This window comes from Lates calcarifer, linkage group LG5 (genome assembly GCF_001640805.2).
Source record: "Lates calcarifer isolate ASB-BC8 linkage group LG5, TLL_Latcal_v3, whole genome shotgun sequence".
NCBI lineage: Eukaryota > Metazoa > Chordata > Actinopteri > Centropomidae > Lates > Lates calcarifer.
Window position 1 is genome coordinate 9,989,298 of NC_066837.1, and position 27,454 is coordinate 10,016,751.

General features: G+C 39.0%; 2 protein-coding genes across 3 annotated transcripts in view; both read left to right on the top strand.

The window, feature by feature from the left end:
* vegfc (vascular endothelial growth factor c) overlaps nt 1–10,669 on the top strand; it is a 43,259-nt gene extending 32,590 nt beyond the window's left edge. For both annotated transcript variants that reach the window (XM_018682764.2, XM_018682763.2), the window contains 3 exons: nt 1,316–1,458; nt 7,728–8,052; nt 10,021–10,669. In XM_018682764.2, coding sequence (XP_018538280.1) covers nt 1,316–1,458; nt 7,728–8,052; nt 10,021–10,129 — 577 coding nt within the window. In that variant the 3' untranslated portion in view covers nt 10,130–10,669. The remainder of the gene's footprint in view (nt 1–1,315; nt 1,459–7,727; nt 8,053–10,020) is intronic.
* A 13,959-nt stretch (nt 10,670–24,628) lies between these two features.
* On the top strand, nt 24,629–27,257 carry LOC108887371 (uncharacterized). Its single transcript, XM_018682765.2, has 4 exons — nt 24,629–24,637; nt 25,870–25,995; nt 26,206–26,522; nt 26,642–27,257. The coding sequence occupies exons 1-4, from the start codon at nt 24,629–24,631 to the stop codon at nt 26,868–26,870; spliced, it is 681 nt and encodes a 226-aa protein (XP_018538281.1). The 3' UTR covers nt 26,871–27,257.
* The last annotated feature ends 197 nt before the right edge of the window (nt 27,258–27,454 follow it).

Consider the following 27,454-nt stretch of genomic DNA (forward strand, 5'->3'; position numbering starts at 1 on the left):
TCACCAAAAGTGTTGATGTAAGACAATTCACCATTGTCAACATTTTCAAATGATTGTTCGTACAGTACTGTATGTGAACCTGACAGTATGGTCAGTTATGTGACTTGGTTAAGGTTAGGGAAAGAGGCTGCCGGCGGCTTTGTGAGGCTGTGTATTGGCACTGTGGCGCTTTGAGCTAAACTCTAAAAGTCAGCATCTAACATACTCACAATTTAGATATGAACAGTCTGACAGTTAGTAGGTATAATGTTTAGACAGACTTAGACAGACTTTATTGATCCCTTTGGGGTGACTCCCTCAGAAAATTAAGTAAGTAGTAGCAGTTTAGTGTGCTAACATGTGCTAATAAGCACAAAACACTCAGTAGAACTTATCATCCGAGTTAAAATTGGTAACATTTTTTAAATGTTTGACTCAACAGAAGTGATTTTATGGATTATTATGTAGGTATTTATTGTGTTAGTTTGTTGGTAGTATGGTGTCACCTAGTCTGAATCAGGACTGCTGTGTCATTATTGTGACATGTTGTAGTTGTTGTGGTCACCAGGTGTTCTGGGAATGAAATGGAGCACAGAATGGGGAAGATTTGATGACCAGTTAGATCTATGGAAGGCTCTTAACTAAAGGTTCGGATTGAGAAAAAATACATAAATATGACCTACTTACTACAACAGAAACAGTTATTCTAAGTTGAGGGAGAGATCATCCTCAACTGCAAGAGGACATTTAGATTCAACATAAAGTTAAGTCTTGAAAATTAAAGTTAAAAATGTGGATCTGGCAGACATGGCAGACATCTAATTACCATCACTCTTCCCTCTACCGCCTGACCATCTGATTGAAGCTGACCCAAGAAATCTTCCTTTGATCAAGGTCTTTATTAGTCTACAGTTCTTCAGCTGGCTTATCATAGATAGCGGGTTAAGAGTGGGCAAGATGCCCTTTCACATTCATACATATCACAGTTGTCCCAGCAAACTCCTGAAGATCAGATAAAAAGAGACTCAAGCTTTGATGGCACTAATGAAAGACAACAGATGATTTCATTTAAGTACGACATTGCTGGCATAGTTTGTAATAAGATAATATCAAAGTAAAATTTTTGCTTAAATGAGTATTGTCATTGGTAAGTGGCAATACAATCATGCAATCTTGTGACTCAGCCTTTGCAATACCTATATTTTTACAATATCTGATAAACTACGATGTGACTTATCTGTCATTTTTTATTGTGTAGAAACCACCTGGTGAGATGTTACAGTCAACTAAGCAAGAAATTCTTGTGTCTATTGAAATTTTTCTGTCTCTGTTGCAGGTGTCCAACAGCCAACAGGACATGTCCCCCTGGTCAGACTTGGAGCAACAGGCTGTGTTGGTGTGTCAGCATGGCCACCAATATCCACTACAACACCCCTCCACCACCACTGCCCCCCCCAAGGTCCTCCCAACAGCACCTTGGTGAGTGTTTACACATTAACTAGCAAATAGGTTTATCTTGTATCTCTGGTCATTTTTTCTGACAACACTGTTGAGGAAACTGCACTTGCTTTATATTCCTGCAGCAGCCCAGAAAAAAAATGAAAAATGAGGAAGAAACAATAATGCTGCTGTTAGGCATACATGGCAGGGAAATTACCTTTCACTGCTAACTATGTCAAGACTGCAGTAATGAGCAGTCTGAATGACAAAGCTTGTTAAGAGCTGTGTAAATCTGTACTCAGATTCTCTTTTGAATGTATACATTTCCTTAATGATAAGTGGTAGTGGATGGATGGTGTCTGTGCTGTTTACACATATAACCAGACACAACTAGTTATTCTATGGGTTATTTATGAAATCTCACAAAAAAGCGCTTTTCTTACTCTGTGTCCAAAGGTGCTTTTTCAGGGCTTTTCAGGACTATGATTCCACCCTAAATTTATAACTCTCAGAACTATAGACCTATCCTCAAGCTTCTAAACTAACAAAAACGAAGGAGTTTTCTAAGAATCCACATAAAAAATTTTAAAATGTATGTGGATGAGGATGAGTAAACTGGACTCTCCAACTGGACTGTGGGGTTACCCTGCTCCACATACCTGGCACTGTTAGAGAAACAGCTGGCCAACACTGCAGATCAACTAGTGCAAACATATCGCAGCCAATAAATACAACAGATTAGTGCTGCATGATGACGTGTCCCCCAAGGCCTGGAGTGAGCACACACATACCAAACACTGAAACAAACACAGTTACTGGAGCCCATTTTTCTCTATGTTGGTGTTTGTGACAGGAGAATGTTCATGTGTTCACCAAGGAGTATTTATGACTGCAGTGTGTTTGCTGAGAGTCTGTATGTGTGTGTTTGTGACTTCCTCTGTGTGTGTATGTGTGTTGTGTGGCTATGAAAACACTCTGGACCAAGTGTAAACAAATGAAAAACAGAAGAATGTGGAGACCCCAGAGTAGCAGATTCCATAGATACTCATGCATACAAATATGCACTTACACAGTGTGAATGAAAGCGACAAAACAAATTATCTGTAGAAGATAAAAATAGCAGGGGATACTTTTTTTGTTTGATTTCGATACCAAATTCAAAAGCAAAAGCCTGAGTGGCTAACATCAGATCAGACTGTACTGTCCTGTATGACCCCTTAACTGTATTTTAAAGCACTTCTTAGCTTTTTAAAAACTCTGAAAATCTGAAATATACTGCTGCATGCTGAGACGAGAGTGTTATGTTTCACTTGCAGGAATCAGGATCATGATTTTTAACCATATGCCATGTGAAAAAGTTTCAATAAGCTTTGGTCAAAGTTTTAAAAGATAAACTTGTATGGGCACTCTAAACTTTCTCTGTGTCATTGAAGTTGAAGGTTAATGTACCTGTCCATTTACCCTCTTCAACTTCTTCAGCCTTTCCTTTCACTCTCCTTGCATCCTTTCATTGTGGGAAACGTAGTTACCTCATTCATTTTGTGTTAAGCAAATGAATTACGATGAATTACACTTGCAGGGATGTAAGAAGAACGTTGGATGGTGCTGTGCACTGTGAGGACAGATGTCTTAAACAGATCTGTGGACTGACTCCTCTTAAATCCATTTGAATCTGTTGCACCATGTTTAATTTTGAGTTTAAGGAGCAACAGGCTTCACAACTCAGACATTTCTCATGATAGAGAGAGATCACAAAGTCAACCCTCAAAGATCTGTACATATAACAGAAATTTGGCAAGTAGGTTTGTTAAATCATGGCCGAGTCCATTAGAGAAGACCTTAATATTATACAGATAGTTTGCCAGAGCTCCCAAAAACATGTGTTGATGTATCTGAAAAGGTTAGAAATAGCCTTGCTATTAGGAGTGAGCATGACGGATGGTATAAGGGATAGGGAGGTATAAATGAAGATGGATGATCATGTTGTTATGAAAAATATATGAGATCCTGCGGTGTTCTACACACAGTTTTTTTTTTTTTTTGTTTGAGGTCAGACTCAACAAGCCAAGTTTTAGAAAGTGAAACTTTTACCCCTGACTGTCTGTCCACAGATTGCACTAGGCCCTCCAGTCAAGACATTCCAACTGAATATCAGTGAGATGTACACCAACATTTTTTCAGAGTGTTGGACAACAGGTAGTGTGGCATACACTACCTGTTGTCCAACACTCTGATGAAGCTCATGATGAAGCTCCTGGAAGGACATATGTTCAAGTTTTGTGTGTTTAGAGTAGACTAAAATAATAATAGTGAGAAACCAATAGAAAAAACTCTGAATGACAATATTGGATAGAGCGCACAAATTATATAAAGAAAATGTATCTGGCAGCATTTCGGCTTGGCTAAAACATAAGACCTGACCCAATGTAAGACCTGAGGCAGAGAGAGAGCAGATACACATCATTCACACAGATGGAGAAAGACAAGGGTACCATTCCCAAACAGGGAGAGAAACAAGGACACTGCTTACACAGAGGGAGAAGAGAGGGAGAGAGACATGGACACCGTTCACACAGAGTGAGAGAGAGATAAGGACATCATTCACACAGAGGGAGAGAGATATGGACACCATCTACGCAGCAGGGAAAAAATACAAGCATATCACAAGAGGTGAGGCAGTGTCTCCTGGAGGATGAAGATGCAGCTCCAAAATATGCTGAAAAACAAATGACAAGGGGAAGAAAACAGGGGTAAAGGTGGAGAAGATAGATAGATTAGTACAGGGAATGGGCTTTTCTAGAGGATGTCTATATCCTTACTGTCCATGAATACATAGTAGAAGAATGTTGGGGAAAAAAGAGGCTAACAAGGAAAAAAGTGCATAGTAGACTATGGATTTCAACTGCAGTGCATGTGTTTACTTTGTTTATGGATTGCCACTGAAACATTAACAGTGCTCTGTTGACTTTTTCTCTGAAGAGTTCCATTTGATGTATGTTGGTCTTGTCATATAGCCACAGTAATAAAGGTTTTTTAGCTTTTGTACTTCATTGAAACAGTGTGCCTTGAGTTTTGGGGGTATCCATTACCTTTCTTGTGGACAGTGGTGGCTTAACCATGCATCAGGAGCACCTGCTTTATGTTATATTGCTGACAGATCCAAGTTGCACTTTCACCCTTTTTTTTTTTAACCCTTTTTTTTTTTTTTTTTAAATCAAGTTCATTATAAATAGCTCATTCTTTGGAGAAGTTACAAAAATAGATGTTTCTCAATATGATAAAATGTCAAGAGGAGCTTTTTAGTGTAAAAAACAAACATAAAATATAAATATAAATCACTCAATCAATATAAATATACATATAAATCAAAGATCAATTCCTTACTGAGCCTAAATCTAAAACAAACCATTACTGCCTGGCTTGGAAGTTCAGGGTCTGTTACACAATCTGTACCATTCCTAAAGGTTGAATAATTAAGGGTATATTGGTTTATGCTGCTTTACAGTGTTCCCATTAAGACTTCACTGAAACAAAGACCATTTCCCATTACCTTTCTTTTTCATCTAGATTTAAGACAATGTTATTGTGAGGAGAGTTTCGTGAGGAAGGCTTGTCAACAATGGCTATTGAACCAAAAACCCATCTAATGTTAGGCTTCTGCCCTCTGATGACAATCAACAAGATAGGCAAAGATTTTAGTAAATCAAGAACCAGGTGTAAAGCATAGTCAAAGCGACATTTAAAAAACAATGTGTTCTTTTCCAGAAAAAATGTCCTAATCACTCAGGATAATCCATACATTTAAGATTAAATTACTGTGGTTGTTGTGATAATGTATTTTGATGAAAATTAAAGGTGAAACAAAACAAATTTAAGTGAACAGCAAAAACTGAAAAATAGATCAACAGAGCAACATAAGAACAACCATGGCGTAAATCAAGAAACGTGCTCTGGCCCTATACTGGAAACCAGAAAGCATGTCCAAAACAGCAGCTATTGAGTCAACCCATCCATAGAAAATTTTATTTTATGTGTTTTATTGAATGTTTTGGTCAACAACCTTCAGATGTCATCTTTGGTGAAAGTTTTACTTTGTATACAGAGGTTAAAGGTTTTTCTGCAAACTATTTCCCACCAGAAACAATGCACAAGAGCTTCCCAAAAACAATAGCAACTTTTCTAAACATGGCTTCCATATAATATACTGGTATGGGGTAATTTGGAGTGGAGTAACCACACATTTGTTGCTTAGTTTCCACAGAGATAACATCTTCCCACCCTAGTAGTTAACTAGTGTTTGTATGGTTTCTGTATGTGTATGTGTGTGTGCAGAGCATTGACCTCTGCCAGTGAGTGTCACACTGAATGAAAAAGAAGATTGTCAGCTAACCCACAATGCATCAGCACTATGTGATCCTGCATAATTATAACCCTTTTTTGTTTTTCTTGGGAACATGATTGTACAAAATATGACGTGGCATCCAAGTTTTTAAAGATTAACAAAATCCATAAACTGCACAAAACCCTTACTCAGCATTTCTTGGTATCATATGTGGTTAGAACTTATTAAACCATATTGAAATTATGATTGTTGCTTCACATGAATAATTTGTACTGTTAAAGCTACAGAATATAACTTTACATTGTTTTTGTTGTTCATATCTGGAGAGGTGCCATTAAAGACCCAGCCTGGCTGCAGTGCAGAGATATTCTCTTCTAGTTAGGGGTGGGTGCTTACGGCTGTCAGTCAGTGTGGACCCGTTCCTGGTCTGTCAAGGGTTGGGTGGAGAGTAAAAGAGCAGAGATGGATTGGAGGAGCAGAATGTTTTGCTTTCAGGTCTCATGTTAGCGTTAGCTTAATCTCCAGAACTTGCATATTGTACCTTTGAGTTATGTAGCTTCTTGTTTCAATCACATAATTATGGTCCCCAAAATAATAATTTAATCAATATACAAACTGTGGATAGTTGGGTCAGATACAGGCACAGTTGTTATCTTAATCAGCAACAACTGTGATGGTGTCACAGATATCATCCTGGGCAAATGATGTTAAAATAGCAAATTTGAAAGTAATTTCAGGCTACAAATGACTAATTTGTCATTTCAGGGCAAAAATCATCAGTTTGAGGGAGACATTTATCAAAAGTGTTCTCCACTGAGACTTCTCCATGCATTATACTGTGTAGTGAGGCATTTGCCTGTAAACAGTATTTCTCAGGGGAAGCATTTTGTTTTTGTTATCTACATATGTTTGTTCATCTGTAGAAATACAAACATACACACATGGTATGTGTGTATAGAACAGTCTGAACATCCATTTGCCAGACCCTGCGCTGCTCTCTCTGCGTCTATCCGTGTTTTTCAGCTAGAGGACGATTTACCAGTACTGAGAAAGAACCATCTGTGCTATCCTTGAGGAAAGAGAGAACATCTCTACTCCGTTTAAGGAATATCTCAGTTTCATAGTTTATCATTGTTCTCAAACAACTGTCACCCACACAGTTTTTTTATGTAGTTGTGTAACATGTTCAACAATAGCCAAAATTTACAAGTGTTTTGCATAGGGTATCTGTTTGTTTTCTTAAGACTTAAAGCAACAAATGACCACAACTGTAACCCTAGCTTTTCACTTCTTCTTCATGTGACATATTAGTGAGATTATTCTTAAAGCTGCATATGCTGCAAATATTCATACCAGTTCATCTGATATGTTTTTATATAAAATATAATGTCCTTTATTATATGATATAAGTGACTTTATTATTATTTCTTGAAAGTGTAAGCATGATTCATTAATGCTCATTCTACAGAAGCCTGTATGAACTGTATGTTTTAAGAAGTTAGTTTGGTTTATTGATAATGACTGTCAGTTATCCATACTATATGTTCAATAAATATAGCAATGAGGGGGTAGGATTACCTTAGTTTTTCTATACCATCTTATTCATTCATTCATTATCTATACCGCTTATACGTTAAGGATAGGCTGGAGCCTATCCCAGCTCTCATTAGGTGAGAGGCGGGGTACACCGTGTACAGATCGCTAACCCATCGCAGGGCCAACACATATACAAACAACCATTCACACTCACATTCACACCTATGGGCAATTTAGAGTCACCGGTTAACTTGACGTGCATGTCTTTGGATTAAATGAAATTGCTGCATGCTGGGGAACTCAGACCTCACTCTCAGAGACCAGAGGCACAAGAAAATGTCTCTGTCTCTAGCCAGTTACCTCGTGTCCAGATTTTTTTTAAAAATAACAAATTACACATGTGTGTGTCTCTCTCTTTTTGTCTCTCCAGACATATTTTCAGCAGATGTGTGTGGCCCAGACAAGGAACTGGATGTGGAAACGTGTCAGTGTGTGTGTCAGCGCCGGCATCAAACCCAAGACTGTGGCCCTAACCGACATCTCGACCGCAATACCTGTCAGTGTGTTTGCAACGTCCCACCTGCGCCCACCTGCCCGCTCAACCACGTCTTCAACAAGGACACCTGCCAGTGTACATGCATCAAGACATGTCCGCGGCACCAGCCCCTCAATAAAACAAAGTGTTCCTGTGAATGTAATGAGTCACCCAATAAGTGTTTCCTAAAGGGACGGAGGTTCCATCAAGCTACATGCAGGTAAGGAGGGATGTAGGGGGCTCTGTACCATTTGATGTTTGGTGATTTAAACAACACTTTTAGTTGGAGAGCACCCAGTGCTTAAAGATATAGAAACTTTGCCTCAAGTTTGGGACAGACCTGAGGACTTGCTGAAACTGACAAACACTGGACAAACTACTCTTAACAACTGCTTACACCAACTCGCCCAGATGTTTTAGTCTGACAGTCTAAAAGGAACACATACAGCACTTTGGAGTAAATACAGAGACACATTGAGTGATAGGTGCACTTTGACAACAGTTGTGTTGCCAGCCAACAGCTGACATTGTTTCAATCTTTAAACAAAAAATTTCAAGAATGAAAAGCAAAACAAGTCCAACCAGTCTAGATAAGTGCAATGCTGAGCCAATGCTTGCCAAAAACTGTCCTTTTGGTCAAATTACAAATTCTTATCTGGTTTTCTCTTGTTTTCCTCCTCTATTAGAAGAAATAAATATATTGTTTGGGACTGTAAATTTCCATTGAGGAGAGAAAAGTAAAGTGTGATTGTTGACAATGTTTTGCTGTTCTAGAATTTACTGCATTATAAATGCATTTTTTCATAATGTAAGAAGACCATGATTACAAGTGCAGTGCAAAGATGAAATCATGTTCAATTTATAGAGGATGGTCATGTTTTTCTCGCATAAGGGTGGTCTGTCTATCCATCCATCCATCCATCCATCCAGCCATTCGGGGCCAATTATTTCTGTGATTAGATTCCTAGCTTCCATTGTTATTGATAATAACACTATTAGTCTTTTCATTAAATCTACCTTAACAGCACAAATCCATGATTATTTTCAATTAATGTATCACCCTTTGAGACTGTGATAGGAAAAAAAAAAATCCTACATACAACAACACATAATTTCCATATTTCTATATCATATTGTCATGTGTTATGTGACGCCAAATGTGTTGATATAGAATTATTGGCTAGTTAGTTTATGAATGACCTACTTAGCATAAATGCTTTCTATTCTATTTTCACTGTGATAAAGATCTTCATGTATTTCAGTGGTTCAGTGGTTGCATCATCCTGGGGTAGTCACCCCCTGCACACACACACACACACACACACACACACACACACACACACACACACACACACTTGTAATGTTAGTGGCTGTGTGTAGTCAGAGGAACGCACTGGTCCTGCAGTGGTAGGTGGTCACTGCAGTGAACATAGAGTGTAATACAAGACCTCAGTGTGCTAATGACTTCTCCTAGCTGTCACTTAACCATTTCCTTTCCCTGCACTGGAGGAAACACACACACACACATACACACACATCCATCCATCCTATCCAGTCTTGACCCTTTGTGACCCTGTTTGAGAGTGATTTATGAGTATAACATAGCAGTAGGAATCTAGTGTCTGGGATCTGGAGCTCACGTTAGCATGTGTGTTTGGGAGAGATTGTATGTGGACTCATATGTGTATTTCATCATGGGTTCATAGGTCTCTTAAAGTATCCGTGTCTAAATATTCTGTCATCCACCATGTGACACCGCATGCAGCCACAAAAGCAGTGGCAATTACACGCCAGTACCAGAATCTTAGTGGTGTTGATTTTGTGTGTAAGTGCTCTTTAGAACAGGGGCTCAGTCCCTGGAACATTTCATGTGCTGCTTCAGAATCCCATGGATCCACTCATTGTGTAATAACCAATATACAATAAATGTGCAATTATATGATGGGTAGATGGTACGATGGATTTATTCAAAGGATGAGGGGTTTCATTCACTAACAGCACAAGATGATCAAAATCAAACCAAAGAAAACATGATCACGACGCTGTGGACAGGCATATATTTTCAAACATAATCAATGCAGATTTTTTTTTAACCTTTTTTGACCAACCTAATCTTACCTACTTTACACATATTACTGTTATGAGTTTTGAAGCATAATCCTATTGTTTTCTCTCTTCTTCTTTACAGTTGTCTCAGGCCTCCCTGCGAGGTCAGGAGGCGAAGGTGTGAGTCAGGTTTCTTTTTCAGTGAGGAAGTGTGTCGCTGTGTACCGTCCCACTGGAGACGGCTGGACTAACCGCTGGCTAATGAGACACTAATGAGATGCTAATGAGCAGATAATAAACTCAACAAGTAGAATTCATCACCCATTCCCCTGTAGACTTGTGGTCATGAGTATCCCCATCAGCTGTGATGGCAGCTAAGTGTGTGGACCCTGATGAATGTGGGAACCTTAGAGATTTGAGTGCAGATATGGGAAACTGGTTATTTGAAGGTGAGAAATGCACTGACTTGCCTGTGAGGATATTTTAATAAGAGAGTGACTGATTGGAGCCTAGGAATTGAAGGAAGGACTGAAAGAGAGTCAACACTCGTCACTTGTTTTAAAATGTTGAATAATTTGTTTTAAAATATTGTGTGTGTGTGGGGGGTTGTATTAATTATGTCTCCGTATTCTTATGTCAGATATTAATTATATAATTTATTAAATGTTATTTTTCAACCTATGTTTATTGCTATTTCAATCTTTTCCAAGAAAATACACTGTGATCAGTATTTTTGTATCATGTGAAGTATATGTGTAAAATAAAGTATACTGGATGTTGAGTATTAATAACTTAGTTTGTTATCCAATCTGTTCTGGTGCAGTTGTACACTGTAAAAAAAAAACAAAACATGTTTTTCAACATTTTTAAATTACAACTTTATTAAAACCTAATTGTTTTACAGTTTTTTTCTGTTGTGTCAAATTACAAATAATATTTAGTAAAACACATGGGTTATTAAAAAACAGGGCAAAATGGTAAGTGATATCCACAGCAAATATTTTTACAAGTGGTAACTTTAAAATTGCATAATTTTACCATATTTAAATGTGTCATAATTACTGACATGTATTCATTATTTCATAGATATTTTCTGTTATTTGAAAAGACAACAATTATAATAAACCTAAATAATGTAATAATGTAATTTAGATTGCTGATTTTAAACATATCAACTGCATTTACTATTATTATTATTATTAAACAGATTGGGCATTTTTATGTTGTGGACGTCCACAATGATACTGTAGCTTGTTATGGAGAAGATGGGCAGAACTTCCCAGTATGCTTTGAGACACTGTGGTTGTAGACACAAGTAGGTTAAATCATCATTTTTAAATCATTATAGCTGTTACTTGCCACATGTCAGTAATGTTACGACATGGGTATAGTTAGTAACACCCCAGTAATTATCTGTCTGTCTGTGCATTTGACTATAAGGTAAGTCTGTGAATAAACTGATGTGTTAACCGTGGAGCTGACTTACCTCTCCAAATATTAGTGAGAAATTTTGGGTCAAAAAGTCTTTATTTCCATCACACTGTTTGTGCTTTGTAAAAGAACTGATACCAGTATATCCCTAGCAGGAGTATGAAAAATTGCCATGGGTTGAATGGTAATTTCTGTTTTATAAATGATTTGTACCAAACTTTAACAGGAATTTGAGACTATTTTTACAAGCAATTCTGTACTAGAGTGATTATTATCATGGTTTTTAATGTATTTATTTTCTAAACAAAGAAATCATAATATATTTATTGTAATTTTGTTTGTTCTTTAGGTTATAATCTGTAACTAAACATTATATTTCTGTCATTTAAAGGTGGTTACTATTTTATGTGATATTTTTCAGTTTATTTTTCACTACATGACAATAATTCCCTTGGTAAAGACCTGTAACTGTAAAATAACAGCTATATGATGTATTTGTGGTACCACCAGTAAGTCAGTTTAAGTTTTTTCTGGCATCCTCATCGCCAGATTTTTGTGATTTTGTAGTTTGGTTGTATTGTAAAAACACTCCCCCTATTGATTTGGATTTATTTCATATTAGTGAAATTGTGAGTTAAACTCAGACAATTTGAAGAGTTTTTATACGGTGGAATATAGAGATAAGAGAGTGCTCTGATTAAGGAAGACAACAGATATAACTGATATAAGTTATGGACTGAGGCTAGGAACTCTCTTTGGGTTTGTGTGTTTCATATCTGATCTTTAAGAAGTTAAGTTACAAATTCTCCAGCTCACCTGAAGAACACTTTTTTCTTTATTTTAGCTTGTGCAATAAATAACTTAATCTGATGTCAATCTGTATGCACAAAGGCTGTAGAAGATTGGCCCTTTAAGCACCTGGCTCCAATCATCATCAGTCACTCTTGTGCATGCTCCTGGTCTTTTTGGTTCCTTTTCAGTTCTGAGGATCCAAAAGCAGACCCGGGAGCTGAGTTGGACTGTGTCTAAACTTTTCCAGAAAATTTTCCAGAAAATTATAAACACATGCACAAATGCTTCAAAATGTGAGCACAGGGATATGACGAGCGCTCTCAACTGCTCAACACTACCTCGCTAGTCAAGTTGATTTTTGAGACTCTGGAGGTAGAGACAATGGCTAACATCTCTTTTGATTGGTCACTGTAAACACCCACAGTTGCTCTCGCCCTCTGCAGATATTTCTGCCTCCGGAGCTGTAGAGTCTGGATCTTTGCTATGTTCCCTTTCCCCCTCTTTCCCTCTCTCAGCCCACCCAGGGCTGAGACAGATGGACAACCACCCTGAGTCTGGTTCTGCAGGAAGTTTCAGCCTCTTAAAAAGTTGTTTTTCCTTTGTATGATCAATCCGTTTCAAATCTAAAAATTCTGTGCCGGGTACAGCCTTACAGTACATACTGTATGTCACCATCATTATGACATCACTTGCAGTTTGTTATGTTTGACAGGAACACCTGTACTTGCTTATTCATGCAATCATGTCAACATGGAGCAGAATCTCAAAAGAATGTTTCCAACAGCTTGTAGAATCCATGGCAGAAAGAACTGAGGCTATCTTGCAATGCAAAGGGAGGCCCTACCCAGAATTATTTTGTTGTTTCTAATAAAGTCCTCTGAGTGTAAATGTAGATTTTGCAGGTTTAACAGAAACCTCTAAAAGTTGCCTGCTCTCTCTCTCTCTCTCTCACACACACACACTTGCACACACATTAACTGGGCTGACATGAGAGGTGATGGTGGTTCAACAACCGACATTCTACATCTGGAGTGGATTATAAAGTATATCAACCTCTGGAGCAGCTCGTCCTCTGTACATACACACACACACACACACACACACACACACACACACACAGGCACTCATATTTACAGTCTTTTAAAATCCAAAATGAGCACACAGTGCAGATTTTGACAATGACAGCCAATCAAACATGTGAGAAAAAGAGAGGTGAGGTTTCCTCTTTCCTGTCTCCTCTTGTGTCACTATCTGTCTCTGGTCTCAAGCCTGATTTATCATTCATGCCATTCATTCAGGCACCACAGTGTGTATGTGTGTTTCATTGTGTGCATCTTTGCCATTGTCTTTTTAAGTGTAAACGTGAGACACAATCACTACTCTGACGTCAAAATAAACTACGATTAAGTTCTAAATTGCACACAGACAGATACACACACGTACACACAAATAATACTTGGACCAACTTATCTCATGTCCATACCCATGGACACTGCATGTTGCTCAATGTGCTGCTGTAGCAAACGGGTGAGAGTTGAGAAACTTCAGCTTTTCTTTGTTTTACAGTTGTAACTGTAGGGGATCATCCATCCATTATCTATACTATCCTTAAGGGCTGCGGGGAGCTGGAGTCAGTCCCAGCTGACACATATTTTTTATTTGATATGCATACTACTTAAGTTCAGACTTACCAGGGAGTATAGTTGTTCATTGTCTAAGCCTATGATGATAATAAAATGTTTTTTAGAGCATTTAAAGAACCTCACATCATGCACGCACGCGCGCACGCGCACACACACACACACACACACACACACGCACACACACACACACACACACACACACACAAAGATGCATATTTTGAACATTCTGCGTTTGCTCATTTCATGTACTTTTTCAGTTTTGGAGGCAAATGTCCATGCATGCAGCACATTTCTAGACCTCCTCGTAATCTGGACTTCATGTCAGATTTTGGAATTGAAATGCTAACCGTGGCAATGACGTTAGTACCGTGATACACATTCAAAGAAAGAACATATTATTTTGTAAGTTGAGAAGTGGCTTGTTTTATTTCTCTTCTTTGATACATTACGTTCCTTTAACTTTTTTGGTTTGTTTTTGTTTTAGTCTCCAGGAAGTAAAGGTGGGACAACTGTAGAGGCTCCATGAAACAACCACAACGCACACAAACACACACACACACACACACACACATAAACACACCTCAAGTTCTTCCATAGCAGGGAAGGAAGCTAACGGAGCTACCCATGTCTGCTGATGAGAAGATAAAATGTTGGCACACAAATGTTGGATTGTGTGTGTTTGAGTGAGTGAGTGAGAGAGAGAGAGAGGGAAAGAGAGGGAGAGAGAGATGTGAAGATAGAGCTCAGCGGCACAGAAAGCAGTTCACACCATATATTACAGTTAGTCCAGTATTAACAAGCCCACTCCCTTCCTGCTATTCAAACCCTTTTTGACTTATGACCTGTGTGTGTGTGTGTGTGCAAGTGTTTGCCCATGTGTGTGCAAGTATGAGTCTATAAAAGAGAGAGAGAAAGATGGAGGGAGAAGGAGTGAGAGCATGAAATTATAAGAGGGAAATAGGAGTACTAGATGCTGGCTGCAACATAATGTCCTTGCTGCATTAGAAGGGGATTGGCCTCTATTAAAAATGTGAACTGGAATGCTCACAAGTTATACATTCTTTCTTTTTTTTTTTTTTTTATTTTTATTTTACTATTTTTAAAAAGTGTTTACAGGAGACCTGTCAGCCGTTTTGGTCCTACCAGAAACAACAACAGTGGATAGTAATATTTCTCTATGACCCATGAAAAAAGATACCTGTATATATACTTGTGTGACTGTGATATAATTGATATAATTGATGTTTGGAATGGAATAAAAATCAAATGACTGACTTTTCCGTTTCTGATGTTAGCATATGAAACTGCAGATTGGATATAACTACTTTAAACCAAAACTAAAACTGAAATATGTGGTGCTGAAAGTAGTTAGTCTATGTTGCACCTACAGATACAGCACAGAGGGCTGTTAATAACTGAGTCAGACATTGGCACTGAAATCATAAAAGGCAGCCACTTAGAGTGAATTATTGTGGTTATTGTGTGCTAGCAGAGGGGATGACGACATTATAGCTGGTTGGTCGGTCTGTCTAACACTTTTGTCCAGAGCCACATATGTGAGGGTAGTCTGGTACAGAGGTGACCGTGAGCTCCTCCTTGGCCCATGGTTACACAAGGGCCTATCCACAGTCAGTTTATAATTAAATAGAGCAGAGATCTGTTGAACAGATACATCATCCTGTTTCCAGGTACATGCACATTTTTGCTATTCTTTTTCCGCATCTGATACAATGTTCTATAAAGCTGCCCTACACTTAAAAGTTTATTTTTTTTAAATGTTTTTATTAACAATTCATTAAGTGACCACAATAATGTGAAAGTTGTGGCTTGTACAGTGACACCCAATTGTGCATTACCCCTCAGCTTTTTTTTTTCTTCTTTGGTTTGGTTTAGTGGTTTTCAGGCAGTTACTTGCACCACCAGCACTGCCTGAAATTTTGTTGTTCCCACAAGGTACACAGTTTCCTTCTTATGTAACAGCCCCCTGTTGTAATCTGCTATTGTAATCATTACATTACAATCATTAAGTCAGATCAAGTTATTTCACAACCACCTCTCCTTAGGAATCAGGAATTTGGCTTGTAATGTTTTTTACACTATACAGCCTGAACTCAATTTGAAAAAAGCAACAAGTTGAAAAGGTCATTAGTTTTATACTGCAGGAGCTGCAGTGTAACCTGCCTCAGTCTGCCTCAACAAGCTGCTGATAGACCTGGAAAATCCCAAGACTGTGGTTCCCTTCAGTCTGTTGTCACTTTTTTTAATTTTTATTTTTTTGCATAAAAGTCAAATTTAAAAAGTCACATTACACATCAGGTTTTTATTTAGCTCATATGAGTGTGTGTCACCTGTGAGTCAATTCAGTCAGTCTACTAGCTGTGAATAATTGTGAATGAAAGCAGCAGAAATTAAAACCACCTGCTCGGACGTTCCGTGTGTGTGTGTGTGTGTGTGTGTGTGTGTCTTAAGTCCTAATATCAATATGCATAAAGTCATCTTGGAGGTGTAACAAGCTAACTCCAGACTGCATGACTTTACAGATAAAAGAATAACTGATAATGTGTGATGCTGAAACCACATTTAGTCAAAATCACTAGTTAGAAAACTAAACATTTAGTTTGCTGTTGTAACCATCTGTACACTACATCCCTGTCTGTCTCCTTGCATTCCTCCCTCGCAAATTAACCTGTTGCGTTACATATGTTTCTTTGTTAGGCTCAGCCAGTACAGGGTCTTGAAAACTATTTTTTAAAGCAAAAAACATAACTAAGAAATAGATATTGAATACATATTATGTTATGAAAATGTTTTCAGTTTGTTTTTGTGATGTATACATCAGATGTTTATTCTGATGAAGTTGGAAAGCATATGAATATACTAAACCTATTCAGATGGAGAGTCTTTCTGAGAAAATGTTCACAATCAATAGCCAATCACTGATCAGTTCTGGCCCTTAAAAAACCTGATTGAAGCATTCTTTATTAGAACTACTTCAGGTCGAGGTGTTAACAAAGAAAAGTATGTTTAATTTTATACATAAATAATGCTATAACCTGCAACAACAGCCTGAACAATGGATTTTTAAAAATTACTATTTGAAATTCCAGTTGCAACAACATAGATTGCGGACAAAATTAAAGAGAGCTGAATGAGAGTATTTGGTTAATATGAGTTTGAATAAAGGTCAGTACATGATGTATATAACATTGTTACAGTATGTATTCTGAAGCGTCTCAACTGTCTGACCTCCCTCTAACCCTGAACATGCCTATCAGCCAAAATGTTTTTCATGTAACATCTCTGAAGCACTCGCTGGCTGCAGTGATGTGTGTGTGTATGTGTATGTGTGTGTGTGTGTGTGTGTGTGTGTGTGTGTGTGTGTTAGAGAGAGACAGAAACAGAGAGGCAGAGTTACTATTCCTCTCCTCTGGTTATGAAAACACAGCAACCGCCAGCACTGGCAGACACTTGGTCTAGCTAATATTAAATCTCTGAAAAACACACATCATTCTATATAAGGCCATTTATTCTGACTTCTAAACGTGGGAACGAAGCAGTCAATCACATGGGACATAAAACATTTTATGAACATGAACCTTTATTCATGGCAGATCACCTCTCACATTGTTGGTAGAATGTTTTCAGTGAGGTCTGTCTGCTGGACTCCGTGGGGATGTCCATGTTCAGGGAGGTTGTCATATCAAATATCTGACATCTTGATTCACTGTATTAAAATGCTGTGTGCTTAGTGGAGCATTTTAGCTTTAAACAAAGTTAGGAAAATATGCATGAGCACACATACAGAACAAGACAATATAGAAATATGTGACGCACTAACTGTTGTCTATTTATACATCATGAATGACTGAACTGGGGGCCCAAATGTGTGCCTGACCTTAAAACAACTTAAATATGACCGAACTTCTTATAGTTCTGCATATGGTGCAAAATTTATGCTTTGCACATGAAGAGTAAATGAACATGCCTCTGGTCATACTGCTGCCCTCACACCAAGGCTTTAAGCTAGCATAAGCTGCAGGAAGACACTGCTATGAGGCTCAAAGGCTAAGAAGATCCTGATTACTGCATTAGGTGAAGCATACATGATGATGATGTAGGTAAAGGGTATAATAGAGCTTGGAGAGGGAGGGGTGGGAGGAGCAGAGTGGGTTGCGCATGCTAGCGCTAGTTTGATCTCCAGAACCTGCACATTATAGCTTTAAGGAAATGAACAGCCAGCAGCATGTTTTTAGTATTAAATCTTAAACGAGCAACTACATGTTGGATTTTAGTAAAACACAGAACTCAAACATTACGCACAGTATTAAAGACCATACACAACAGACAGTGTGTGCTCCGGTACACAGAACTGCCACCCTCGAGCATCTTTGTGTTTGACCAATAACACAGTGATAATCTGGTTGGTTCAGCTCTACACAGACAAATCACATTCACCATACCCTTATTTTCAATGTGCAAGTAACAGAGTGAAACACAGATCATTCTCCTGACTATTACACTGAAAAACACCTATCCAGATGTGCTGCTCAGCAAAAAACAGTGACACACTGGATTATAACATATGCACCAGTGATGCTGTGAGGGGCCAAAGGCCAAGGCACGTGCTTGTGAGCCTTGCCCACAGCTTTTATGTGGACTGTTGCTGGCTGAGATAGAGGAATGAAAAAGATTCTTAACCCACCCTTTCAATCTGAATGTATAGGTTTACTGAAGAGGGCTCAAAGTGGCTGTTTAAACATCAGGACAGTGGGATTGGAATTTGACTGGTTATCCCTTGTTAGTATTCAAGATCCAGATTCTTTGTTGTTTGTATGGCTGCCTGTCTGTCATGATTCACCAATCAAAGGTTGTAGAAAGAATGTTGTTTTGAAAGAAGAAAATAGTGCCATGAAAACTGTCAAATTGCAAAATAAAATTTGATTACTGACCAGTGTTCGCTTTGACTGTGTTACATGGACATCTTCCAGGCCTGACATCTCTTGAGGGGATGTTTGATCAGATCACACATACTGTGCCAGTCAGCAAGCTGTATTGTAGCTTACCATGCTTAGCAACAAGACGTTATCTCCAGGAAACAAAAACCAAACCACTCAAAGCTCCAAAGTGCTTCCAGACACCTCAATGTCACAACTCTTACTCATACAAACCTGTGGCCAACAGAATTTGACAGGTCCTCCCAAATATTCACCTTCATGAACCCAGTGAGTGGGTAATGAGTCAAAAGTCAGAGTAAACATTTCTTTTTTGTGTGCTATGGATGTTGCATTAATCTACAGAACAAAACAGCGTTCAATGACCCTTGAGGTTTGTCTCAAGCCAAATGTGGCTACATAATGGCACATGTTGGTCTGAACAAGTACTATCAGCAATTTGACATGTGTACTAGGAGGTAATTGTCTGAACTGAGATTTAAAACAAAAAACAGTGATGCTGAATTTAAGTAAAAACCTACACAAACACTAGTTGCCTTGTGCTGCACTGCTGCCTGCTAATGCAGCACAAAACACCTTTCTGTTAATAATAGCTAAATGCTGCCATCTTGTGGTCGTATTGAAAAATTACTAGGGGACACAATGACATTTGGTTTTAAATCTTTTGATAACCCCCCAGAACAGTTGCTCCTAACCCATTTTGAGTCCCAGAAACAACCAGAATTTCTATGCTGGAATTTCTATGCTGGAATACTTCTCAGGTTTGCTGTGCATCACCATGTTTTGGGAAATGTTGAGAGGCAGGGATGCCCTGATCACATTCACACAATTACACATTAACACTTTGAAGGTACATCAGCAGTGAGCAACTCCTTCTTACAAGAAGGTGAAAGTGTGACAGGTCAGGAGTTACCTCCTCCCATAGCTGTAAAACATTTACTGAGGCTTCATTTATTTTTATATCCTAGCCATGGCTATACAGAACATTCATATCTTTGATAGCGGAATAAAAAAAAAACCTTGTAGTCACACTACACTGAAATGACATTTATACTCAAGACTGTAACAGCATATGTAGACTAACGCTGTTATTTGACTATGACTATGCTGTTACTACTTAATTACTAAGTTACTTAATTATTTTGTTAGTATTAACGCATCCAGGGATTGCCATAGCTACCATATCTTAAGACAGAATACCTTCACCAGTTTCAGTTTACACTGATTATCACCAGTATAGACATTTGAAATGTACTTAGTTACTTTCCACCACTGACTCACCCCAATATCAAATGTTAACATAACTTGGAGACTCTTATCTCATTATTGATCTGGTTAAAATTATCAAAACATACGTTAAAAAAATATTGTGAAATGAAATATCAGATGATAAAAGATTTTCCAGGTGTGTTCCTCAGAATAATGTGTTCTGAGGCTCTGTTCCTCGTGCTGTTTTTTTTTAATGTTTGGATCAATCTCTGTTTCACTGTGCCTGCTCCTTAGCTCCTCTCTCAGCCTGCTACTCTGCCACAGCTTTCCACTCACTCTGCACTCAGCCCAGCCCCCTCCTCAGCCCCATTCCACTCTGCTCCGACTCATCAGCCACCGACATCCCTCAGCCCTTAGCTCTTACGAGCCATCACCTATCTCCCTCTTGAGTATTTGCAATGAACCATTCTTAGATTCATATTTTGTGTCTGTGCTCTACATTTGGGTCTGCCTCGTTTATTCCAAGATTATTAATAGCAAAAGGAGAATTTTCTGGATTTACAGAACTAACTCATTCTTTCCTGTCAACTTTAAAAATGTTTTGTTTTTTGTTTTCGTCACCGAATGCACATATAATTAAATAAAAATGCATAGACTGCCCTTTGGCTTCACAATCACAACAGCATGTTTTGCTATCATATCTGAAGACGGATAGAAAGTCCTTACCTTTGCTAATGTGACAGAGTGACTCAGCAATAATGAGAGCGAGAGATGAGAATGTGATTTTATAGCTTATGCTTTCATGTTCTTTTTCCAGTTTCTGTTTATAGCCAAACATATTACTTAGAGTCAGTTCACACTTTTCTTGACCAGTAGAACATTTTAACACTTTTTGACTCACTGGCACATGTAGGGACTCGGGTCATTAAAATATGACTTTCCACTTTGGGCTGTCAGTACCAGATCAGGGAATACAATTAAAGAGGCTGTCAATTAAACAACTGGAACTTGATGCAGAACAGTTGACCCCAGAGCAGTGTTAAACAGACTTTAAGGATAAAGACTTAAAAAAATGTAGACAAAACACTAAAAATTGTGAACATGAACCAACAATACAGTTTTAAGGGTAACAGTGAGCAGTCTTAGAAATAGCAGCAACAACTTGAGTGTAAACAATTCACAGTGTATTTTTATACCAGTACCGGTCATAGCTGTCTATCCATATGCACATCCTCATGAACACAATATCTCAGTATTGTGTGTGTGTATATATTATATATATATATATATATATATACAGAGAGAGAGAGAGAGAGAGAGAGAGTATATCGTGTTAATCTCTATTGTATTTTGTTCTCATCTCCTTTTTATATTTATTGATCTGGACTATTTTATATTTTTTGGGGGGCTATTTCATGTTATCTGTGCTGTCATTCCAAGAGCTGCTAAATAGGGTTTCATTGTTTTGGAAACAGTGACAATAAAGATCTATTTTATTCTGTCTATTCTAGTGGAGCCTTGCAGGAATTTCTCCAAATTTGGTACAAAAACTCACTAGGACTCACAGATGAATTGATTAGAATTTGACTGTCAAAGGTCAAAGTCACTCTGACCTAACAAAACACATTTTTGGCTATAACTAATGAATTGACACATTAATTAATTGCAAATGCAGTTGAAATTCTAGTTTCAATAAGATTTTTTTAATGTGATTTTTGTGCTAACTAATTATTTATTGTAGATCTGATGTGATGTGTATCCTACCAGCCTTTAACAGGTCCAACGCTTTCTCTGCAGCCCGCAGTAACCTCCTGCCCCTTCGGCCACTGCAGCCATGACAGGTCCCCCGACGAGCTCCTAGAACATTATGAAGAAGCAAGTACTTAAGTACAGGAAGTATATACATCCTTTTTTTTTATTATCCCTCCCTCCCTCAGGAACTTCAGTTCAGGTCAGTTCAGTTTAAGTTTCAACCGTGTTAAAAACATGAAGAAACACAATTTGTTACCCAGGTCCAACAACGTACAGAATAAATAACATTAAAATAAACAATAACAGACTCTGTAATAATTAATTAAAAGAACACAGTATTAATAGCAAACACATTGTATAATTAGAACACATTGTAAAGACCAAGCAGCATATAGTGCATATAGCCACATGCAGTCATAGCAATACAAAGTGCAGATGGTAGACTTTAAGACAGAGAGTTCATAAGCCTCACAGCTTCTGGGAAGAAGCTAAAGTGCAGCTGTTCTGGTTTTAATGCTGTGCAGCCTCCTGCCTAAGGGGAGGTGGATGAACAGTGTGTGCTGGGTGGGTGGAGTCCTTCATGATACAGGATGCTCTGCTTCTGCACCTGCTGACATAGCTTTCCTCCAAGGAAGGAAGGCTGCTGTTGGTTATTCCTTGAGCAGATTTAACCACCTGTTGCAGTCCGTAAGTTCTTCCACCTCCTGCCTGTGAACAGACTCATCGTTTATGGAGATCAGTCTGACCCCAGCCGTGTTATCTGTGAACTTCACTATATGATTGCTCGGATACCTTGCAGAGAAATCATGTGTGAGGAGTGTGTACTGCAGAGAGCTCAGGACACATCCCTGTGGGGAGCTGGTGTTGAGTGTGATGGTGGACGATGAAATGCCATGGATCTTAACAGACTGTGGCAAGTCAAGTCCACTCTGCCCTCACCAGTTGCTGCTTCTTTGAATACCTGCCAGTTAATGCACTCAAAACAGTCCTGGAGCATAGAGACAGCTCCACTGGGCCAGTGGTGGTCCTCTGTGTGGGCCTGTTGTGAGCAGGAACCAGCAGGATGGAAATGTGGTCAGAGAAGCACAGGTGGGGGCGGGGCACCGCCCTGTGCACATCCTGTCTGTTGGCGTACACGCGGTCCCGCCTATTTTTTCCCCCTGGTTGCCAAGGAGACGCGCTGGTGAAAGCGCGGCAAAATGTCCGTCAGTTTAGCCTGGTTAAAGTCTACTGCTACCACGAAAAAAGCCTCCGGGTGCTTGGTCTTGAGCTCACGGATATGTTCATGTAGCTTTCTGAGTGCTATGCTAACGTTAGCACTCGGCAGGTAAAACGGCCGGCATTTCAGCGACAGACATCCCACAAATTCCGAACAATGGCTACTCACCGGACTACAGCTTGTGCACCAGCATTTGTTGATGTAGACATAGAGGCCCCATCCACGAGAGTTCCCCGACAGGTGGTTACGGTCGGCTCGGAAGAGGAGTAGCCCGTCGATCCGGTAAGATGAGCCCTCGTCGCTGTTGTTGTTGAGAAACGCACAGGACCATGTACAGCATTTCACTGTAGCTACCCAGTTGGAGTCGCATTATATTCAACTGTTGTCTAACGAGCGGACGTTAGCCAGAAAGAGAATTTGAAGAGTGGGTCTGTTGCTAGCCTTTAGCCTAGCTGGCAAGACGGCCCGCTTTCCTCGCTTCTATATCCGTACAGGCTGCTTCCTCTTTACCCCTGAACCTTCCCACCATCCTCCAAGTTCGCTACCAACTTCTGCCCCCCCCCCCCCCCCCCCCCGACCCACGTGGAAGGACCCCTTCACGTGGGCCGTTTGACCTCTGACCTCTTTATTGCGGGAGAAAATAAAAAAGAGAACTCATTTAAGGTAATAAAAAAGAATAAATGAAGTAAATAGGTAAAGAGACAAATATATCAACATTTCATACACTAGTGATAACCACTAACCAAGGATTTGAAGTTTTAGGATGACAATTATGTCAATTTATTTATTATAATAATATATATTTATTATATTACGAAACATTGCGTTAGCCAATCTATTTCAGAGAAATAGATGTTTATGGATGGTGGCTTCAGTGCGCACAATGCCACTAGTATAAATATTGTGAGACGCTGCTTGTAAAAGTAAACTTAACGGGAACGATTTTTTAAATTTATTATTATGAATATTCATTAAGTTACATCATTACAGACTTTTACCGTAAATAACTGCTCTCGGGACGGTTTCTGTGTCCCAGATATTTTTACCAGATAAATCTGAAATCTGTGGGACAGCAAAAGTCCCGAAGGGCATTTACGTTTAGATCTCACTAATCCTGTCGCGGTATATAAAACAAACATAAATTATTAATAAAGATACCGCGACTGTGCCAAGTGCGTAAAATGCGCACAGCACTAAATGTGGAGATACACGTATCGATCTTGCTGTTGCTTTGTAAACTTGAGATATAGCTGGAATAAAAGTCAAAACCATCCCATGAACAGTTAGTAATAAATGAACTTGTCATGTCGATTTTATGTCAAAATGTGGCAAAAACGTGTATAGGTAAGGCTGACCCCATAAGGAGCCGTTCATATAAAAACTGAGACTAGTAGCAGACAGGTTTGACCGAGGCCGCAGTCCGAGCTTGACTTGATCTCAGGTCTTTTACAGGTTAATTGAATGGAACTTTGGATCACACAGGTGAGATGTGACTGTATAATCACACGTGAACATGGACGTCATGGATTCCATGGTTGCTATGCAAGGCGCATCATATGTATATATATATATATATACATATATATGACCAATCATTTAAAAACAAACAAAACCTCCAGCGCTCAGGAAAGTTTTCACAAGTTTTGCTCGCCAGTTTCTTCCAAAAATATTGCTTCTACCGAGGACTTCTCACATCTACCAAGAACTAAAGAAGCACTGAGACTGACAACAGCGACTACTCAAACTTCCGTCATGGAAAATGTGAGATTTGAACACTTTGAAAGCCTGTAGTGTTTTCTGTGTATTTTACAGTAGACACTTAGAAAACTGACAAAGTTTACCATGATCTCTGCCCCCATCCCAGGGGTCACATGCTTTATAAAATATATAATTGCAATGAAGTTACAATGTTGCATAAAATATATTTAAGTTGATCCATAAATTGTAGAGAACACAAATATCTGTGTACACCTATAGGCCTGCACCTGTTAAACACAGTGTAGGGGGTCATTAGTTTACTGTTATGATCCACACTGTCAGTATTGGACTGTACTGACACCAATAATCTAAAAATACCCAATATAAGCAATATCACACATTTGTATCATCTAGCTCACAGCTTGGATAATTGAGTGGCGCTATAGTTAGTATACATGTATAATTCCCAGCAGATATGTAATGTTACATTTTCAGACATTATAAACAGTTGTTATCATTTAAATCGATAGGTATTTGGAAACATACAACTATTAAGCACATTATTAACTGACAGGATAGGGGCCTTAAAGTTATCCCCCATCCTCCCCTCTGAATTACCAGACCTTGAGGTTGTTTTCAAGAAGGCCCTTTGTATCTGTTTTCAAGACTTTTGTTGTTTTAATTCTGTGCTTTCATGATGCATATTCCCAAATTAATGAGTTTGATGTGTTATATAACTGCACAGACAGTGTGAGGTTTGGGGTTAATGGGGGCCCAGCACTGGATTTTTGGTCTTTGGGCCTCAAGCAGTTTAATTCAACCACGTTTATTGGGAAGTTTTAGGGAACAATGAAGAGAAAAAGTCAACGTTGGAAAGTTCATTTACTCAAATACTGTGTTACAATCATGAGGTTCTCTACTGTTTCTATTTTCTGGTACTGTACTTTACTACATGTCAGAAGTAAATATTGTACTTTTTATAAAGTTACTCATTACTTTATGTGTTATATGTTACAAAACATTTGATCAACATATAACTTATGATTGCTCTTTAAAGACTGAACAACCCATTTTTATGTAAGGTATTTAAAATTAGCTGAACCTTTACCAACTTACAGAAATACTCATCTTGCACATTTATGCATCAAGGCTGTTAAAGTAATTATATAATTATATAATATATATTTATATATATTGCTGATAACACTTCTGTAGTTTTACATTTAAATATATGACTTACTTTAACTTAAACTGAACTTGTAGAGCCTCATTCTAAAGTGTGTGTATTGTTGCAGTTTGTTGTGCCCATCCACCTTAGAGACCACACCTACTCCAAGAGCAGGAGAACCTCTGCACGCCAGGCAGAGACCGCAGGGAGCCACAGACTCGGCCCCAATTGTCCATGCTGCAGGGACTCTGAGGTTAGACATCTAAAGAAAAGACCAAATTGTTCCTTCATTCACTGTTGAACATTTCTATTAAGAGAAAACTTTTAGTTCATTTGTAGTGTAGTCCTCTGTAGTGCTTCTGATGTAGCTCTTGTCACATTGTAAAAAAAATGCTGTTAATAAGTATGAAGTTTTCCAGAGCCTGACATCCTCTCATGTGCTGCTGATCTTCCCCATGTGCAGAATTCCATCCCCCAGCCCCAGTGCTCTGCTGCCACCTCCAGACTTCCCAAGAAGAGGAAGAGGAGCTCCGAGCCCCATCCTGCCGAACCTTCTGCTCAAGCCCCAGGGAAGGTGGATCCCATCCAGAGGCCTCGGTCTCCCATTTCACCTGCTGACCTGCCACTAGTCTCCACTCTGCCACCCAGCCCTCTACCCTCTACTGCTATTACTCAGCCCACCTCCACTGCTGTATACCCTGGCAGTCCTGTGAAGATACATAACTACTCAGTTGAAGAGTATCAGAAGATCTATCACGAGGTCGTTGATGATATGCTCCGGTATGTTTGTCTTTTAAAAAGAAAAACTCTTTCAGTCAGATCATTTCACATTCATCAAATCACTCAAAAATCTTGGTTGTTCACCATTATTCAATTTCTGTTTCTTCCTCCCCGCACAGGTACAAGAGTGGCAGGGCTCGTCCATACAGTTTGGAGCTCGGACGTTGCATCAAACAAAAGCTCTGGGACAGACTAAATTGTCCCATGTTTTCAACGTCGGCTAACGAAGATGGACCCATGCATGTGAACGTGTCATACGGGGCTGGAATCTATCCTCCTCATTATAATGTTGACACTTCTGGAGAACCAGAACCTGGAAGGGCACCACATAAAAAAGCTAAGAACTAAAACTACACTCAGTTCTTAGTTTAAAGACTGTGAACAATGAAATACATTGGAACAGTCAACTGTAAATAGTTCATGTATAATAGTTAATAGTCCATAGTTAAGAGTTAAGTATTAAGAGTTAAGAGTTAATAGTTTTAAGAAAACAGCAGCCTCTGTTAGTACACTCTTCAATCTGCCTCAACCAACAACCACCTACCATCATCTAAAAGGACACAAACAACTTGTGCAAGCCAGCTGAAGCATCACATTCCATCCTCCACCTACAGCTTCAGCCTCCACCTGTAGCTACAGACGAATCTCCAACTAAAACGTCTGGAAGCTAAATTACCTTCCTCACTCCACCCTCTACCGACCAACCATCGTCGGATTTAAACTCTGCCTCCTCACTACAACAGCCATCTGCTGCTCTAGCCTCCACCTGCAGACAGCAGACAGCTGAGAAAAGACTCTCCACCTGCAACCAACAACAACTGCCTTTCTCAAATTCCACCTCCAGCCTCTGCAAGGCAGCTGAAGCACCATATTCCATCCTCCACCCACAGCTTCAGCTTGCACCTGTAGCTACAGATGTATCTCCACCTAAA

What these genes read in the sequence shown, in the direction of transcription:
- LOC108887371 (XM_018682765.2), top strand. An exon ending in CATGCTGCAGGGACTCTGAG is followed by an intron (nt 25,996 to 26,205) that starts GTTAGACATCTA and finishes CCCCATGTGCAG; the next exon opens with AATTCCATCCCCCAGCCCCA. An exon ending in GTCGTTGATGATATGCTCCG is followed by an intron (nt 26,523 to 26,641) that starts GTATGTTTGTCT and finishes CTCCCCGCACAG; the next exon opens with GTACAAGAGTGGCAGGGCTC.